Genomic DNA, 19,760 nt, shown 5'->3' with positions numbered 1-19,760 from the left:
CATAACATTCAAATCTTCACATCAGCATACTTGTACAGAACACAAAAACGGAACTTTGAATAACAATGTTCCATCAAACATCAGCTTAACTGCGATTGTGTGACTGAAATAGTATGTGTGTGTGTATGAGTATTACAATGGAAAGTGTTAGTGTGTGTGTGTATATATAGCATGCTTGTGGAGCTCACAGAGTTGATGTTCTCCACGTCAACAAAGACCAGCATGCTGCCGTTCCTCTCCTCCTCCTCCTCCTCAGGTAGTGTGTTACTACGACAAGCTGTGGCCCGAACAGACAGCGAACGACTCGCACAAATAAATACCGTGTGACGCAACACCCTGTGACTGGGGGGAGGAGAGAGAGGGGGAGGGAGGTAAGGAGGGGGAGAGAGAGAGAGGGGGAGGGAGAGAGAGGGGAAGGGGTTTGAGATGAAAGCAGAGAACGTGAGTAGAGTGACAGAAGGAGAGCAGAAATTAGATGGAGGGAACGAGAGACGAGGAAAGAGATTGAGTTCATGTAATGCATTTCCAACTCATAATCATAATTGAAACTACAGAAACCACGTTAAACAGATGATCAGGCACGTCCTTTAAGAGAAAAATATATTACTTTCTAAAGATATGGCTTTTCAAAATATATTACTTTCTAAAGATATGGCTTTTCAAAATATATTACTTTCTAAAGATATGGCTTTTCAAAATATATTATTTTCTAAAGATATGGCTTTTCAAAATATATTAATTTCTAAAGATATGGCTTTTCAAAATATATTACTTTCTAAAGATATGGCTTTTCAAAATATATTAATTTCTAAAGATATGGCTTTTCAAAATATATTACTTTCTAAAGATATGGCTTTTCAAAATATATTACTTTCTAAAGATATGGCTTTTCAAAATATATTACTTTCTAAAGATATGGCTTTTCAAAATATATTAATTTCTAAAGATATGGCTTTTCAAAATATATTACTTTCTAAAGATATGGCTTTTCAAAATATATTAATTTCTAAAGATATGGCTTTTCAAAATATATTACTTTCTAAAGATATGGCTTTTCAAAAGTGCCCCAATTTGATCTCATTCGATCTCCAATGAGCAAATGTTTTATTTTATTTCACCTTTATTGAACCAGTTGAGAACAAGTTTACAACTGAAACATGGCCAAGATTAAAGCAAAGCAGTGCGACACAGAGATACACGTGGAATAAACAAACGTACAGTCAATAACACAATAGAAAACATCTATATACAGTGGGGAGAACAAGTATTTGATACACTGCCGATTTTGCAGGTTTTCCTACTTACAAAGCATGTAGAGGTCTGTAATTTGTATCATAGGTTATTATGCAATAAAATGCAAATGAATTACTTCAAAATCATACAAAATGATTTTCTGGATTTTTGTTTTAGATTCCGTCTCTCACAGTTGAAGTGTACCTGTGGTATAAATTACTGACCTCTACATGCTTTGTAAGTAGGAAAACCTGCAAAATTGGCAGTGTATCAAATACTTGTTCTCCCCACTGTACAGTGTGTGAAAATTAGGTAAGATTAGGGAGGTAAGGCAATAAACAGGCTGTAGTGGTGAAGTAATTACAATGTAGCAGTTAAACACTGGAGTGATAGATGTGCAGAAGATGAATGTGCAAGTAGAGATACTGGGGTGCAAAGGAGCAGCAACAACAAAAAACAATATGGGGATGAGGTAGTTGGATGGGCTAATTACAGATGGGCTATGAACAGGTAAAGTAGAGATACTGGGGTGCAAAGGAGAAACAACAACAAAAAACAATATGGGGATGAGTGAGTTGGATGGGCTGTTTACAGATGGGCTATGAACAGGTAAAGTAGAGATACTGGGGTGCAAAGGAGCAGCAACAACAAAAAACAATATGGGGATGAGTGAGTTGGATGGGCTGTTTACAGATGGGCTATGAACAGGTAAAGTAGAGATACTGGGGTGCAAAGGAGCAGCAACAACAAAAAACAATATGGGGATGAGTGAGTTGGATGGACTAATTACAGATGCGCTATGTACAGTACAGGTGGGCTATGTACAGGTGCAGTGATCTGTGAGCTACTCTGACAGCTGATGCTTAAAGCTAGTGAGGGACATATGGGTCCCCAGCTTCAGTGATTTTTGCAATTTGTGCGTCATTGGCAGCAGAGAACTGGAAGGAAAGACGGACAAAGGAGGAATTGGCTTTGAGGATGACCAGTGAAATAAACCTGCTGGAACGCATATTAAGGGTGGGTGCTGCTATGGTGACCAGTGAGCTGAGATAAGGCCGCACTTAAATCGATGACCTGGAACCAGTGGGTTCGGCGACGAATATGAAGCGAGGGCCAACCAATAAGAGCATACAGGTCGCAGTGGTGGGTTGTATATGGGGATTTGGAGACCAAACGGATGGCACTGTGATAGACTGCATCCAATTTGCTGAGTAGAGTGTTGGAGGCTATTTTGTAAATTACGTCGCCGAAGTCAAGGATTGGTAGGATGGTCAATTTTACAAGGGTATGTTTGGCAGCATGAGTGAAGGATGCTTTGTTGCGAAATAGGAAGCCAATTCTAGATTTAACTTTGGATTGGAGATGTTTGATATGGGTCTGGAAGGAGAGTTTACAGTCTAACCAGACACCCAGGTATTTGTAGTTGTCCACATATTCTAAGTCAGAGCCGTCCAGAGTAGTGATGTTGGACAGGCGGGCAGGTGCGGGCAGCGATCAGTTGAAAAGCATGCATTTAGTTTTACTTGCATTTAAGAGCAGTTGGAGGCCACGGAAGGAGTGTTGTATTGCATTGTAGCTTGTCTGGAGGTTAATTAACACAGTGTCCAAGAAGGGCCAGAAGTACACAGAATGGTGTCGACAGCATAGAGGTGGATCAGAGAATCACCAGGAGCAAGAGCGACATCATTGATGTATACAGAGAAAATAGTCTGCTCAAGAACTGAACCCTGTGGCACCCCTATAGAGACTGCTAGAGGTCCGGACAATAGGCCCTCCGATTTGACACACGGAACTCTATCTGAGAAGTAGTTGGTGAACCAGGCGAGGCAGTCATTTGAAAAACCAAGGCTGTTGAGTCTGCCAATAAGATTGACAGAGTCGAAAGCCTTGGCCAGGTCGATAGAAGCGGCTGTTATGATCTCGTTTAGGACCTTGAGCGTGGCTGAGGTGCACCCATGACCAGCTCGGAAACCAGAATGCATGGGGGATTGGAAATGGTCAGTGATCTGTTTAACTTGGCTTTCAAAGACCTTAGAAAGACAGGGTAGAATAGATATAGTTACGTAACCGTTTGGGGCTGGAGTGTCACCACCTTTGAAGAGGGGGATGATCACGGCAGCTTTTACAAGATGCCCTCAATCTCACTCAAATCATCAAGGAACCCACCAGGTACAACCCTAACTCTGTAAACAAGGGCACCCTCATAGACGTCATCCTGACCAACTGGCCCTCCAAATACACCTCCGCTGTCTTCAAACAGGATCTCAGCGATCACTGCCTCATTGCCTGTATCCGCCACGGAGCCGCAGTCAAACGACCACCCCTCATCACTGTCAAACGCTCCCTAAAACACTTCTGTGAGCAGGCCTTTCTAATCGACCTGGCCCGGGTATCCTGGAAGGACATTGACCTCATCCCGTCAGTTGAGGATGCCTGGTCATTCTTTAAAAGTAACTTCCTCACCATTTTAGATAAGCATGCTCCGTTCAAAAAATGCAGAACCAAGAACAGATACAGCCCTTGGTTCACTCCAGACCTGACTGCCCTCGACCAGCACAAAAACATCCTGTGGCGGACTGCAATAGCATCGAATAGCCCCGTGATATGCAACTGTTCAGGGAAGTCAGGAACCAATACACACAGTCAGTCAGGAAAGCTAAGGCCAGCTTCTTCAGGCAGAAGTTTGCATCCTGTAGCTCCAACTCCAAAAAGTTCTGGGACACTGAAGTCCATGGAGAACCTCCTCCCAGCTGCCCACTGCACTGAGGCTAGGTAACACGGTCTCCACCGATAAATCCACGATTATCGAAAGCTTCAATAAGCACTTCTCAACGGCTGGCCATGCCTTCCGCCTGGCTACTCCAACCTCGGCCAACAGCTCCGCCCCCCCCGCAGCTCCTCGCCCAAGCCTCTCCAGGTTCTCCTTTACCCAAATCCAGATAGCAGATGTTCTGAAAGAGCTGCAAAACCTAGACCCGTACAAATCAGCTGGGCTTGACAATCTGGACCCTCTATTTCTGAAACTATCTGCCGCCATTGTCGCAACCCCTATTACCAGCCTGTTCAACCTCTCTTTCATATCGTCTGAGATCCCCAAGGATTGGAAAGCTGCCGCAGTCATCCCCCTCTTCAAAGGGGGAGACACCCTGGACCCAAACTGCTATAGACCTATATCCATCCTGCCCTGCCTATCTAAGGTCTTCGAAAGCCAAGTCAACAAACAGGTCACTGATCATCTCGAATCCCACCGTACCTTCTCCGCTGTGCAATCTGGTTTCCGAGCCGGTCACGGGTGCACCTCAGCCACGCTCAAGGTACTAAACGATATCATAACCGCCATCGATAAAAGACAGTACTGTGCAGCCGTCTTCATCGACCTCGCCAAGGCTTTCGACTCTGTCAATCACCATATTCTTATCGGCAGACTCAATAGCCTCGGTTTCTCGGATGACTGCCTTGCCTGGTTCACCAATTACTTTGCAGACAGAGTTCAGTGTGTCAAATCGGAGGGCATGCTGTCCGGTCCTCTGGCAGTCTCTATGGGGGTGCCACAGGGTTCAATTCTCGGGCCGACTCTTTTCTCTGTATATATCAATGATGTTGCTCTTGCTGCGGGCGATTCCCTGATACACCTCTACGCAGACGACACCATTCTATATACTTTCGGCCCGTCATTGGACACTGTGCTATCTAACCTCCAAACGAGCTTCAATGCCATACAGCACTCCTTCCGTGGCCTCCAACTGCTCTTAAACGCGAGTAAAACCAAATGCATGCTTTTCAACCGATCGCTGCCTGCACCCGCATGCCCGACTAGCATCACCACCCTGGATGGTTCCGACCTTGAATATGTGGACATCTATAAGTACCTAGGTGTCTGGCTAGACTGCAAACTCTCCTTCCAGACTCACATCAAACATCTCCAATCTAAAATCAAATCAAGAGTCGGCTTTCTATTCCGCAACAAAGCCTCCTTCACCCACGCCGCCAAGCTTACCCTAGTAAAACTGACTCTCCTACCGATCCTCGACTTTGGCGATGTCATCTACAAAATGGCTTCCAACACTCTACTCAGCAAACTGGATGCAGTCTATCACAGTGCCATCCGTTTTGTCACCAAAGCACCTTATACCACCCACCACTGCGACCTGTATGCTCTAGTCGGCTGGCCCTCGCTACATATTCGTCGCCAGACCCACTGGCTCCAGGTCATCTACAAGTCCATGCTAGGTAAAACTCCGCCTTATCTCAGTTCACTGGTCACGATGGCAACACCCATCCGTAGCACGCACTCCAGCAGGTGTTTCTCACTGATCATCCCTAAAGCCAACACCTCATTTGGCCGCCTTTCGTTCCAGTACTCTGCTGCCTGTGACTGGAACGAACTGCAAAAATCGCTGAAGTTGGAGACTTTGATCTCCCTCACCAACTTCAAACATCAGCTATCCGAGCAGCTAACCGATCGCTGCAGCTGTACATAGTCTATTGGTAAATAGCCCACCCATTTTCACCTACCTCATTCCCATACTGTTTTTATACTGTTTTTTTATTTATTTATTTACTTTTCTGCTCTTTTGCACACCAATATCTCTACCTGTACATGACCATCTGATCATTTATCACCCCAGTGTTAATCTGCAAAATTGTATTATTCGCCTACCTCCTCATGCCTTTTGCACACATTGTATATAGACTGCCCATTGTTTTTTCTACTGTGTTATTGACTTGTTAATTGTTTACTCCATGTGTAACTCTGTGTTGTCTGTTCACACTGCTATGCTTTATCTTGGCCAGGTCGCAGTTGCAAATGAGAACTTGTTCTCAACTAGCCTACCTGGTTAAATAAAGGTGAAAAAAAAACAAAAAAAACAAAAACAAAAGGGCATATTGACTAGGGCTGGAGCAATGGACAGCAATGGACAAGGCATATTGACATTAGGGCGAGGTATGCGTAGCAGAGTTATCATAGGGACCAGTGAGTAGTTAGGCGAGCTGGAGACACAGCGATTCAGACAGCTAGCGGGCCGGGGCTAGCAGAAGAGCCTTAGGGGGACGTCGCGACTGAAGAGTCAGTTGTAGCCCCCGCGGATGGTTACGTCGGCAGACCAGTCGTGATGGATAGGCAGTAAAAGGGTCCAGGCCAATTGGCAAAATAGGTATTGTAGCCCAAGAAATTGGCTGATGGATCTCTTCAGCTAACAGTCCTATATCTAGACAGCTAGTGGGCCGCGGCTAGCAGGCTTGCGGATGGGCCCTTCAGGGGACGTCGCAACGGAGGAACCTGTTGAAACCCCCTCGGGCGGATTTTGTCGGTAAACCAGTCGTGATGGATCAGCGGGGCTCTGTGTCGGCAGTAAAGGGGATCCAGGCCAATTGGCAAAATAGGTATGGTAGCCCAAGTAGTGGCTGATGGACCCTCTTCAGCTAGCCGGGAGATGGTTCTAGTACGAGGCTAGTTCCAGGCTAACTGGTGCTTGCTTCGGGACAGAGACGTTAGCAGGAGTAGCCACTCAGATAGCTAGATACGATGATCCAGGTGAAAAGGTTCAGAGCTTGCGGTAGGAATCCGGAGACATGGAGATTTGGTGTAGAAAAAGCAGTCCGGTATGCTCTGGGTTGAATCTCGCTGTGCAGACTGGCAGGAGTTGACCGGGCTAAGGTTAGCTGATGACCGCTAGCAGTGGCTAACTGACTACTAGCTAGTTAGCTGGCTAGCTTCTGTTGGGGGTTCCGGTTCTAAAGCATAGAAAATAGCAGATCCACATTGGGTGAGAAGGGCTAACTGACTACTAGCTAGTTAGCTGGCTAGCTTCTGTTGGGGGTTCCGGTTCTAAAGCATAGAAAATAGCAGATCCACATTGGGTTGTTGAAATGTTGTCATTGAGGTTTAAAATATACAAAATATGTACAAAGAAAAAATATATATACATGGGTCACGACAAGACAAGGACGTCTGACTACAAGCAGTGAACACTGATTTTAAAGCAAGACTGACATATGCAGGTGTACATTCAGGATAACTAGGAGACTTAAGAAATACACACCGGTATTGAAATGATACCTAATATGCTTCAGGCAGTGCTTAAGTTTGGCCAGGACTCATCGTAAGTTTTCTACTGCTTGATTACACCCACAACTCTAACATAATATTTGCTCTAAAATGTGAAATTAAAACATTTCATTCAACTTGAAGCACTAGGCTATAGTCATGCTTAATAAAAGAGACTCAAAATTACCACTGAAAATCAACATTTACTTAAATCATATATTATAATTTAATACAATTGGAGAAGAGACACGAGAAATCTCTCATGTTCCACTCCTTGGTTTGTGTATTAGTGAACACAACTCTCCCTATGCCTCTCCCCTACCTGAATATAAAAAGCTACTTTCTGCCCTTAGTGTCAACCTATTTGACTTGTGTGATGTGACTAATGAGTGAATGGGAGAGAGCTGCCTGTTAATCAGGTAGAAGAGGTGTGACCTTGGGGAAGCTGCCTGTTAATCAGGTAGAAGAGGTGTGACCTTGGGGAAGCTGCCTGTTAATCAGGTAGAAGAGGTGTGACCTTGGGGAAGCTGCCTGTTAATCAGGTAGAAGAGGTGTGACCTTGGGGAAGCTGCCTGTTAATCAGGTAGAAGAGGTGTGACCTTGGGGAAGCTGCCTGTTAATCAGGTAGAAGAGGTGTGACCTTGGGGAAGCTGCCTGTTAATCAGGTAGAAGAGGTGTGACCTTGGGGAAGCTGCCTGTTAATCAGGTAGAAGAGGTGTGACCTTGGGGAAGCTGCCTGTTAATCAGGTAGAAGAGGTGTGACCTTGGGGAAGCTGCCTGTTAATCAGGTAGAAGAGGTGTGACCTTGGGGAAGCTGCCTGTTAATCAGGTAGAAGAGGTGTGACCTTGGGGAAGCTGCCTGTTAATCAGGTAGAAGAGGTGTGACCTTGGGGAAGCTGCCTGTTAATCAGGTAGAAGAGGTGTGACCTTGGGGAAGCTGCCTGTTAATCAGGTAGAAGAGGTGTGACCTTGGGGAAGCTGCCTGTTAATCAGGTAGAAGAGGTGTGACCTTGGAAGCTGCCTGGTCTTCTCTTCCTCCACCTGGTCTTAACTTGTGGAGTCTTGTGTAGTCTTGTGTAGTCTTGTGTAGTCTTGTGTGAAGACTTCAAACGTAGGCTGCTTTTTTTTTGAGGATTCTATCAGCTCCATTCCATTTTTATACATTTTTATTTATAATGAGATAGTTTCTAGTTTCATGTCTTACATCAGGCAGCTTCCCCAAGGTCACACCTCTTATACCTGATTAACAGGCAGCTCTCTCCCATTTCTGGATGGCTGGTGTAGGCCTAATGTGCAATGAGTAAGAGGCTTCTCTCTTTAATCACTTTGCCCTATCAGATTATGAAAGTTGCTCTTCATAGTTGCTTCAAGTTGCTCTTTCGCTCTTGGATTCACTCCCCCGCTTCAATGGCTAATGTGGCTTTCAGTACGCAGTGCATATCATACTTTGTTCTTTTTTAAATTTGTATTTATTTTACCCCTTTTTCTCCCCAATTTTCGTGGTATCCAATTGTTTAGTAGCTACTATCTTGTCTCATCGCTACAACTCCCGTACGGGCTCGGGAGAGACGAAGGTTGAAAGTCACGCGTCCTCCGATACACAACCCAACCAAGCCGCACTGCTTCTTAACACAGCGCCATCCAACCCGGGAAGCCAACCGCACCAATGTGACGGAGAAAACACTGTGCACCTGGCAACCTTGGTTAGCGTGCACTGCGCTCGGCCCGCCACAGGAGTCGCTGGTGCGCGATGAGACAAGGATTTCCCTACCGGCCAAACCCTCCCTAAACCGGACGACGCTAGGCCAATGGTGCGTCGCCCCACGAACCTCCCAGTCGCGGCCGGTTACGACAGAGCCTGGGCGCGAACCCAGAGTCTCTGGTGGCACAGCTGGCGCTGCAGTACAGCTCCCTTAACCCACTGCGCCACCCGGGAGGCTCATACTTTGTTCTTGAATAACTCTCCCATACCTGATCTTGGCTTGTGTAGTGAATATCCTACCTGATCTTGCCTCCCTTCTCGGCGCTCTCGTAGTAGAACAGGAAGTGGATCTCGTGGACTCCTTCCTGGTCCGGTCCTCTCAGCCACATGGGCAGCTGCGTAGATTCTCCAGGCTTTAGTGTCCCCTCTCCTAGAGGGATCTCCGTTATCCCTTTACCCCCCGTACCCGCACCGGACACTCCTCCTCCCCTCAACCCTGTCCCTGTCCCTGACCCAAAGTCCCCCTCTGAAACCAGTGTCACCGCAGCAACAGACCCGGGCGTGGCGCCAGGGGGTGTGGCCAGGGTCTTGTAGGCGGAGCAGTTTTCAAAAGAGGTGGGGCTGAGGGGGGTGAGAGGTGTGGCTAAGGAGGAGCTTCCAAAGGTAAAGAAGTCTGGGTGCGTGGACGCCACCCGCAGGCCACACAGGGTAACGCGACTCATGTTACAGAACTCCACGTAAGCCTTCCTGATCTCACCACATAGCAGGGCAGTAGGGAACTGGAGGAAGAATACCTGGGGGGGAATGGGAGAGCGAGGAAGAGGGGTGGGATAGTGATAGAGAAATGGGGACAGAGAGAGGTTAGTTAGTGTGTGACCAGTTACAGTGTAACAGCCCTTCTCAGGAGATTGGCAGATATATAAAGCAGTGATAGGGAGGGACTTGGCTGCCAGTCATTTGAATATAGACTAGTCTGAATCCATCCCATAATCACTCATATACTGCCCAGTTCAATCTAAATGGTAATACATCGCATAAATTGAAAAAGTAGATGGGAGAAATGGTAGATGAAATCTCCCATAGACCAATTCACATCGCTGGTATGAAACCATCAGTCATACAGGGAAAGAGGGCAGACGGCAGAGGAAAAAGGACCCTGAATCAAACATTTACCCCCTAGCCATTCCTGTGAATCTAAGAATTACTTCCACCAATCCAATCCTCTCAGATCTACAGAAGTGTCCAGTGAGTAGGGACCTAGAGATCAAGGGGTTGATTTTGAATTGAGCGAATACCTCTAGCAGGGGCATGGGAGGGGTGATGGTGGGGTCAAGACGTCGGTCAGGACCGTGGCTGACTGAGGTCTTCTCCTCTTTGGTCTGGTTCAACCGCGGCCCCTGGATCTCTAGGTCCTGTCGACCACGAACTGATGTCCCCTCTGCCGCTGAGGGACCTGTTGAGAGGATCGCAACCGTCAGGTGAGAGGGACCAAAACAGGATTATAAACCAGGTGGTTCAAGCCCTGAATGCTGATTGGTTGAAAGCCGTGGTATATAGGATCCTATTCCTCGCGAATGACAGAAAATGACTATTTACTGGTCTAGTTATGTTTGTAACTAGTTTATAATAGCAATAAGGCACCTCAGGGGTTTCTGGTATACGGCCAATATACCACAGCTAAGGGCTGTGTCCAGGCACTCCGTGTAAGCTGTGCTAAGTACAGCTCTTAGCCATGGTATATCGGCAATATACCACACACCCGCAGGCCTTATTACCTAATTATAGTACTGGTTTCACTGTGCGTGTGTGACTGCATGACCATGTGTATGTCACCTTCAGTCTGTGAGGCTGCGGTGCTGTTGATAGTAGTGTCTCCAGTAGAGGAGGTTGAGGCCAGATTATAGACTAGACCCAGGATGTTGAGCTGACCTGTCTGGTGGGGCAGCAGCTTCAGACGAGCCTGAGGGAGGAGACAGAGAGGAATCAGACAGAGAAGAAATTGATAGAGACTTTTAAGAAGAAAAAGAAGACTGTGGGTCGGAGATCGAGAAAAGTCAGAAAATTAGGGCGAGAGAGGAAACACAGCAAGAAGAGAGAACTAGAGAATCATAAAAAGGCAGCTTACCAATTTAGTCTCCTCAGGGCTCAGGTAGAACTCTGGGATGACTTCTGTGGCAATGACATCATCTTTCTGGGAAGTCTGCAGCAAGAGGGATTGTAAAAAGTAGAGGTTAAATGAGCCGGCTGATGACATTTGCAGATATGACGAGCTGATTGAAGAATAGTTGGGTCATATTCAACAGGCACCAAACGAAAGAAAAACAAATTGTGAGGGACTTATTCAATAAGAAAAAGGTATTTTTGTTTTTGCTACAGTGTGTACTTATGAATACGACCCTGCTCTTACAGCACTGTAGCCTCAAAGACCAAAGGTAACACACACTCTTACCCTGGGAACGCTGGCCTCCTTCTCGTTGCTGATGGGCACAGCATCTCCGACCGAGTCTTCCTGCGGTTGCGGTCGATTGAAATCTTTGAGTGTAAACTTCCAGAGCAGCGAGAGGTCAGAGAGAACCAGTGGAACCTTTAGAGGGTTCCGGAACACCACCTCAACTATGATGGGTTCTAGAGGGAGAGAGAGAGAGAGCGCGAGTGACGAGGAGTGGGTAGAGCGAGCGCCGAGGGGCGGGTAGAGCGAGCGGCGAGGGGCGGGTAGAGCGAGCGGCGGGTAGGGCGAGCCACGAGGGGCGGGTAGGGCGAGCCACGAGGGGCGGGTAGAGCGAGCGGCGAGGGGCGGGTAGGTCGAGCGGCGGGTAGGGCGAGCGGCGGGTAGGGCGAGCCACGAGGGGCGGGTAGAGCGAGCGGCGGGTAGGGGCGAGCCACGAGGGGCGGGTAGGGCGAGCCACGAAGGGCGGGTAGAGCGAGCGGCGGGTAGGGCGAGCGGCGGGTAGGGCGAGCCGCGAGGGGCGGGTAGAGCGAGCGGCGAGGGGCGGGTAGGGCGAGCGGCGAGGGGCGGGTAGTGCGTGCCACGAGGGGCGGGTAGAGCGAGCCACGAGGGGCGGGTAGAGCGAGCCACGAGGGGCGGGTAGAGCGAGCCACGAGGGGCGGGTAGGGCGAGCGGCAGGGGCGGGTAGGGCGAGGGGCGGGTAGGGCGAGCCGCGAGGGGCGGGTAGAGCGAGCGGCGAGGGGCGGGTAGAGTGAGCGGCGAGGGGCGGGTAGGGCGTGCCACGAGGGGCGGGTAGAGCGAGCGGCGGGTAGGGCGAGCCACGAGGACGGGTAGGGCGAGCCGCGAGGGGCGGGTAGGGCGAGCCGCGAGGGGCGGGTAGGGGCGAGCGGCGGGTAGGGCGAGCGGCGAGGGGCAGGGCGGCGAGCGACGAGGGGCAGGGCGGCGAGCGACGAGGGGCAGGGCGGCGAGCGACGAGGGGCAGGGCGAGCGACGAGGGGCAGGGGGCGAGCGACGAGGGGCAGGGGCGGCGAGCGACGAGGGGCAGGGCGGCGAGCGACGAGGGGCAGGGCGGCGAGCGACGAGGGGCAGGGCGGCGAGCGACGAGGGGCAGGGGATGGCGAGCGACGAGGGGCAAGGGCGGCGAGCGACGAGGGGCAGGGCGGCGAGCGACGAGGGGCAGGGCGGCGAGCGACGAGGGGCAGGGCGGCGAGCGACGTGGGGCAGGGCGACGAGCGACGAGGGGCAGGGCGGCGCCGGGCCGAGCGAGTGACGCCGAGCGAGCGAGAGGCAGCGAAAGGGATTGCAAAGTAGCGGCGAAAGGAAGAGACGAGAGGAAGGGAGCAGGATGAGAACAGAGACAACACAACTTCTAAAATGAAAGAATTGTCAATCTACACAATATACCCCATCATGACAAAAGGAACTCAGGTTTTTTGTAATTTTTTGAGGTTTGAGACCGGAGTGCTGGAGTTCACAGCTGACTTTGAGACTTGTGTTTTGCGGGTACTATTTAATGAAGCAGCCAGTTGAGGACTTGAGGCATTTGTTTCTCAAACTAGACATCCAATATACTTGTCTTCTTGCTCAGATGTGTACCAGGTACTATTTAATGAAGCTGCCAGTTGAGGACTTGAGGCATTTGTTTCTCAAACTAGACATCCAATATACTAGTCTTCTTGCTCAGATGTGTACCAGGCCTCCCTTCATTTCTCAGAACAAGAATAGACTGACGAGTTTCAGAAGAAAGGTCTTTGTTTCTGGCCATTTTGAGCCTGTAATTGAACCCACAAATGCTGATGCTCCAGATACTCAACTAGTCTAAAGAAGGCCAGTTGTATTGCTCCTTTAAACAGAACAACAGTTTTCAGCTGTACTAGCATAATTGCAAAAGGGTTTTCTAACGATCAATTAGCCTTTTAAAATGATAAACTTGGATTAGCTAACACAACATGCCATAGGAACACAGGAGTGATGGTTGCTGACAATGGGCCTCTGTAGATATTTCATTAAAAATCAGCCGTTTCCAGCTACAAGTCATTTACAACATTGTCTACACTGTATTTCTGATAAATTGAATGGACCAAAAAATGTGCTTTTCTTTAAAAAAACAATAACATTTCTAAATGATACCAATCTTTTGAACGATAGTGTACATTTGCAAAAAATGACAGAAAACTGTTTTTGCTTTGTCATTATGGGGTATTGTGTGTAGATTGATGAGGGAAAAAAATGTGCTAAAAGTCAAGGTGTCTGATTACTTTCCGAAAGGCACTGTGTGAGGATAGTGAATTCAATACTATTTATAACCTGCATGTGGTTGTAGGTGAAGGGTTGTGTGAGTGGTCTAACTATCAAGCTATCAGACATAGTTGAATAGAAGAAAGAGAGATGATGCAGTGGGATAAGAAAAGAAAGCTGTGCTAAAGGGAGAAGGGATGAGAGACAGGAGTGCTAGAGTGTAGTTACCCTCCACAACAGCAAGCGGGAAGCGGAGGTTGTCCGTCTGACTGTTCAAGTAGCACTGGGTGGATTGAAACGTTGCCGGAACGACCCCACGTTTTGCGGCGGCAACCACCTGTTCCTCGAGGTCCTGCCACATGGCAGCTAGGTCCCGGTCAAACTCCTGGTCCAAGGACACGTGGGTGGCTGCCTGCTTCTCACCTGATTAATACATCAATATCACAATCAATTAGGGAACTAATGATTTGCCGATATGCATCAATGTTTAAGATATGAGTGCATTGGTCAGTTGGACCACAAACCGATCCAAATGTAGCATGCATTGGTCAGGAAATAGAATAAAACGTTCCAAAATCGCCAAATCACAAAAATGTTTCTCAAATTTCAGATTTGCGTGCTGACCAATGAGGAAGGCCTATTCCTGATCTGATACGTTTGTAAACTGGTTTGCGCAAAGCTGCTTTATAAGTTGAGTGACAACCAATGTAAATTTACTAGGTTACATTTATCAACTGCGCTGTTGAAAATTGTGTTTTACCGGAATGAAAGTAGCCAATGCTACTGCCAGAGAAAACTTCTGGCTATAGGTAGGCTCACATTCCCCCCCAAAAAATTGGGGCTCACATTCAATTTTATTTTAATTGTTCAGGTTCACCATCAGCAATTGTTTTATGCAAAAAAACAAAAAAAACAAAAAAAGTTATATATACATATATATATATATACACACACAACATATATATATTTCTTTATTTTTTAGATTTCCAGTATAAAGTTAATAACTTCACAACATGGACAACAGAAGAGCTCAGAGTCAAAACTATTAAGATTATGAGACGGTGAAAGTACATATATTTGATAAATATATAGCAGAACTTCAGATATGTCATAGCCAATTTAAAAATATAAATATTGATAAATTACACTTTAAATCTACAAAAAATGCCTAATTCATGGCTGACTGTGATTTCAGATCAAAAGTGGGGAGGGGACAAAGAGCAAACATTGCCCCACCCCCCTAACTGATAGTAGTGTGGTAGATGCCCAGTTTCCCCTCATGGCTCAGCTCAGAATCGCACCAAATCAAACTAAAACATATCGTTCCTGTATCATATCGGAGCCCATGTATCTAGATGCGTATCAAATCGTCTTGAAAGTGAAACACTCACAACCAATTAATTGATCAATCAATCAGTTCACTATGGACCAAACCAGCACTGTGCAGTAGCACATATAATGCATAGTGAAATAATACAACTGAACAAGGACATATTGGGCAAAACAATTTAATAAAAATGTCTATAGGAGTTGGTTGGTGCAAAAGGGATACAAACATGCACACTCCTACAAACCTTCCATAAATGTCACACTATCTCTGGTGGCTCTGTTGTCACAGACAGTGTCAGGGGATAAATGGCTCATCTAACTTCATGTTTATGTGCCCTTCAGTCCTCAACACCAACACTCCCCACTTATGACACTGTGTGCCACCTCTCAAACCCCACAGGACAATACCTCCTTTTGTGCTGAAAATGTGTTTTTGATTTGAAAATGATTATGTTTTGTTTGGATGTTTAAATGAAGCAGCTGTAATCAGGAAGGAACTTTCTTCAGCCCAGGCAGCCACACTTTGTCTGAAACGGCTGCCTATTCCCTACTTGGTCAAAAGATGTGCACTATATAGGGAGCCATTTGGGACTCAATCTTTGACTCCTCTGATATTCATTCAAAGTTTCACTCTAATGACGAAGATAGTCGCTCAGCAGCAGTGCGCAAACACTAGACGTCTCGTTTCAGTGTCTTCAAAACGCACATTTAAATTCACACACAATGCACTCGGTCTCACTGCAATGTTTTTGTAGCATGAAATGTATGATTGGTGAGCAGAGCAGTGCTTGTGTTTGTCTCAGTCTTACCCTCTGCCAGGCGGCGTTCATGGCCGAAGTAGACCCTGGTGGCAGAGCTGTTGATGCAGGGTAGGGGCAGCTGGGGTAGCGCCACCTCACATGCCCCCGTAACATTCTGGAGGAAAAGGTAGAGAGCAAGGAGACACTTAACACGGTCTTGGAATGAGGTTACAGAAATTGGCCAGGCCAACGTACACGGTGGGAGGGAACGACGACTCAAAAGAAACACGTGGCTTTTCTCCACAACTACACTATTGTGTGGCATTTCATTATTATTATTCAAGTTAATGTTACTTCTAAATATTAGTCTAGTATACAAATCAAGAAATGCCAGATTAGAGGATTCACATTTTTCTATTGACACAACTTAACACGGCTATCAGACTCAAAAGAAACGTGCAATTTCACTATTGCAATACACTTAGTGTACACCCACACACAGTACCTGGACGACAACAGTACTGCAATACACTTAGTGTACACCCACACACAGTACCTGGACGACAACAGTACTGCAATACACTTAGTGTACACCCACACACAGTACCTGGACGACAACAGTACTGCAATACACTTAGTGTACACCCACACACAGTACCTGGACGACAACAGTACTGCAATACACTTAGTGTACACCCACACACAGTACCTGGACGACAACAGTACTGCAATACACTTAGTGTACACCCACACACAGTACCTGGACGACAACAGTACTGCAATACACTTAGTGTACACCCACACACAGTACCTGGACGACAACAGTACTGCAATACACTTAGTGTACACCCACACACAGTACCTGGACGACAACAGTACTGCAATACACTTAGTGTACACCCACACACAGTACCTGGACGACAACAGTACTGCAATAGACTTAGTGTACACCCACACACAGTACCTGGACGACAACAGTACTGCAATACACTTAGTGTACACCCACACACAGTACCTGGACGACAACAGTACTGCAATACACTTAGTGTACACCCACACACAGTACCTGGACGACAACAGTACTGCAATACACTTAGTGTACACCCACACACAGTACCTGGACGACAACAGTACTGCAATAGACTTAGTGTACACCCACACACAGTACCTGGACGACAACAGTACTGCAATACACTTAGTGTACACCCACACACAGTACCTGGACGACAACAGTACTGCAATACACTTAGTGTACACCCACACACAGTACCTGGACGACAACAGTACTGCAATACACTTAGTGTACACCCACACACAGTACCTGGACGACAACAGTATTGCGGCAAGGAAACAAAATATGAAGTGGATGTGACTTCTTCAGGAAAACAGCTCTAATATTAGGGGTGAAAGTAAGGGGGTACAATCCGGTAATATTGGGGGTATGCCGTACCGGTAAAACATGAGCCCATCACAATAATTAAAATGTCAAGTAAAATCTAGGCTATTACACCATTTTATCACTTCTGCATTTCAGATGCATGAAAAATTTGCGAACGGAGTAGAAAAAAGTTTGTATAGGCTACTCTCCAAAATATGATTTGATGAGAACATTGACATTTGGCCAAACCGAGAAACGTGCAGACAGCAATGGATGCATACATTCTGGCCTAATGACAATTGCCAAATGTCGTGACAGTTTTTGGTGTTTTGTGTAACAGATGTCTCTTTCCATTCACCACTGTTTGGAGGCTGGAAATATATTGCAAGTGAATTGAACGTGTGCAGGTAGCCGAGTAAAGAAAAACTGTGAAGTGATTGTTTGACAATACGATGAAAACATGACTGGTTGTGTCAATTCCAGAATAAAAGGTAATGCATTCAAAAAGTTAAATGACAAATCTTTACGACTAGGTTACGGCTAGGTTACGACTAGGGACTAGGTTACGGCTGGGTTACGGCTAGGTTACGACTAGGGACTAGGTTACGGCTAGGTTACGACTAGGGACTAGGTTACGGCTGGGTTACGGCTAGGTTACGACTAGGGACTAGGTTACGACTGGGTGACGACTGGGTGACGACTGGGTCACGGCTAGGTGACGGCTGGGTGACGGCTAGGTTACGGCTGGGTGACGGCTGGGTGACGGCTAGGTTACGGCTAGGTGACGACTAGGGACTAGGTTACGACTGGGTGACGACTGGGTTACGACTGGGGACTAGGTGACGACTGGGTCATGACTAGGTGACGGCTAGGTGACGGCTAGGTTACGGCTACGGCTGGGTGACGACTGGGTGACGACTGGGTTACGACTGGGTTACGACTAGGGACTAGGTGACGACTAGGGACTAGGTGACGACTAGGGACTGGGTGACGACTAGGGACTGGGTGACGACTGGGTGACGACTGGGTGACGACTGGGTGACGACTGGGTGACGACTGGGTGACGACTGGGTTAGGACTAGGTGACGACTAGGGACTAGGTGACGACTAGGGACTAGGTGACGACTAGGGACTAGGTGACGACTGGGTTACGACTGGGTTACGACTAGGGACTAGGTTATGACTAGGGACTAGGTGACGACTAGGGACTAGGTGACGACTAGGGACTAGGTGACGACTAGGGACTAGGTGACGACTAGGGACTAGGTGACGACTAGGGACTAGGTGACGACTAGGGACTAGGTGACGACTGGGTGACGACTAGGGACTAGGTTACGACTGGGTGACGACTGGGTGACGACTGGGTGACGACTGGGTGACGACTGGGGACTAGGTTACGACTAGGTGACGGCTAGGTGACGGCTAGGTGACGGCTAGGTGACGGCTAGGTGACGACTAGGGACTAGGTTGCGGCTAGGTTACGGCTAGGTTACGGCTAGGTTACGACTAGGGACTAGGTTACGGCTAGGTTACGGCTAGGGGCTAGGTTACGGCTAGGGGCTGGGTTACGGCTAGGGGCTGGGTTACGGCTAGGGGCTGGGTTACGGCTAGGTTACGACTAGGTTACGACTAGGTTACGACTAGGTTACGACTAGGTCCACAGAGAACCTATTGAATTAATAGGGATTCTATACTGTATCCAATTCTATGATTAGGCCCATACATTGTTTGGGTGCAACCACATATAGGAGGTCCCGGACCAGGAAGAAAATGTATTCTCTGTTCACCACTGCCGAATGTAGAAAACAACATGTTTTTGTCATCCAGAGTCATATCCATATTTATTTACTGTCCAAGCTATAGCACACTATTCTACATACTGCAGGTTTGTAAAAGGACCAAGCTATAGCACACTATTCTACATACTGCAGGTTTGTAAAAGGACCAAGCTATAGCACACAGAAAATCACATTGTAAGATTTTTTATGAATTTATTTGCAAATTATGGTGGAAATTAAGTATTTGGTCACCTACAAACAAGCAAGATTTCTGGCTCTCACAGACCTGTAACTTCTTTTTTTACGAGGCTCCTCTGTCCTCCACTCGTTACCTGTATTAATGGCACCTGTTTGAACTTGTTATCAGTATAAAAGACACCTGTCCACAACCTCAAATAGTCACACTCCAAACTCCACTATGGCCAAGACCAAAGAGCTGTCAAAGGATCTCTTATCACACAGTTGTCTCAACATTTGAGGAGCATGAAATTGGCATGCTGACTGCAGGAATGCCCACCAGAGCAGTTCCCAGATAATTTCATGTGATTTTCTCTAGCATAAGCTGCCTCCAACGTCATTTTAGTGAATTTGACAATACGTCCAACCGGCCTCACAAACGCAGATCACATGTATGGCGTCTCCCCTTGGGGACAGAGTGCCCCAAGACGGCGGTGTGGTTATGGTAAGGGCAGGCATAAGCTAGGGACAACGAACATGATTGCATTTTATCGAAGGCGATTTGAATGCACAAAAAAAAACACAATGACGAGATCCTGAGGCCCATTTTCTGTTAAGGAATCTGTGACCAGATGCATATCTGCATTCCCAGTCATGTGAAATCCATAGAGTCGGCCTAACTAATTAATT

At 47.2% G+C, this 19,760-nt stretch overlaps 1 protein-coding gene across 2 annotated transcripts in view; it reads right to left on the bottom strand.

Moving 5' to 3' along the window:
• The window catches only part of LOC115145402 (trafficking protein particle complex subunit 8-like), an 84,785-nt gene that overhangs the window by 19,262 nt on the left and 45,763 nt on the right, over nucleotides 1-19,760 (bottom strand). For both annotated transcript variants that reach the window (XM_029686937.2, XM_029686938.2), the window contains 8 exons: nucleotides 15,807-15,912; nucleotides 13,897-14,091; nucleotides 11,434-11,609; nucleotides 11,110-11,184; nucleotides 10,818-10,944; nucleotides 10,280-10,437; nucleotides 9,285-9,778; nucleotides 189-342 (listed from right to left, as the gene is read on the bottom strand). In XM_029686937.2, coding sequence (XP_029542797.1) covers nucleotides 189-342; nucleotides 9,285-9,778; nucleotides 10,280-10,437; nucleotides 10,818-10,944; nucleotides 11,110-11,184; nucleotides 11,434-11,609; nucleotides 13,897-14,091; nucleotides 15,807-15,912 — 1,485 coding nt within the window. The remainder of the gene's footprint in view (nucleotides 1-188; nucleotides 343-9,284; nucleotides 9,779-10,279; nucleotides 10,438-10,817; nucleotides 10,945-11,109; nucleotides 11,185-11,433; nucleotides 11,610-13,896; nucleotides 14,092-15,806; nucleotides 15,913-19,760) is intronic.

This window comes from Oncorhynchus nerka, linkage group LG17 (genome assembly GCF_034236695.1).
Source record: "Oncorhynchus nerka isolate Pitt River linkage group LG17, Oner_Uvic_2.0, whole genome shotgun sequence".
Classification (NCBI taxonomy): Eukaryota; Metazoa; Chordata; class Actinopteri; order Salmoniformes; family Salmonidae; genus Oncorhynchus; species Oncorhynchus nerka.
The sequence above is the reverse complement of the archived record's forward strand: the minus strand, read 5'-3'. Positions and strand labels throughout refer to the sequence as shown.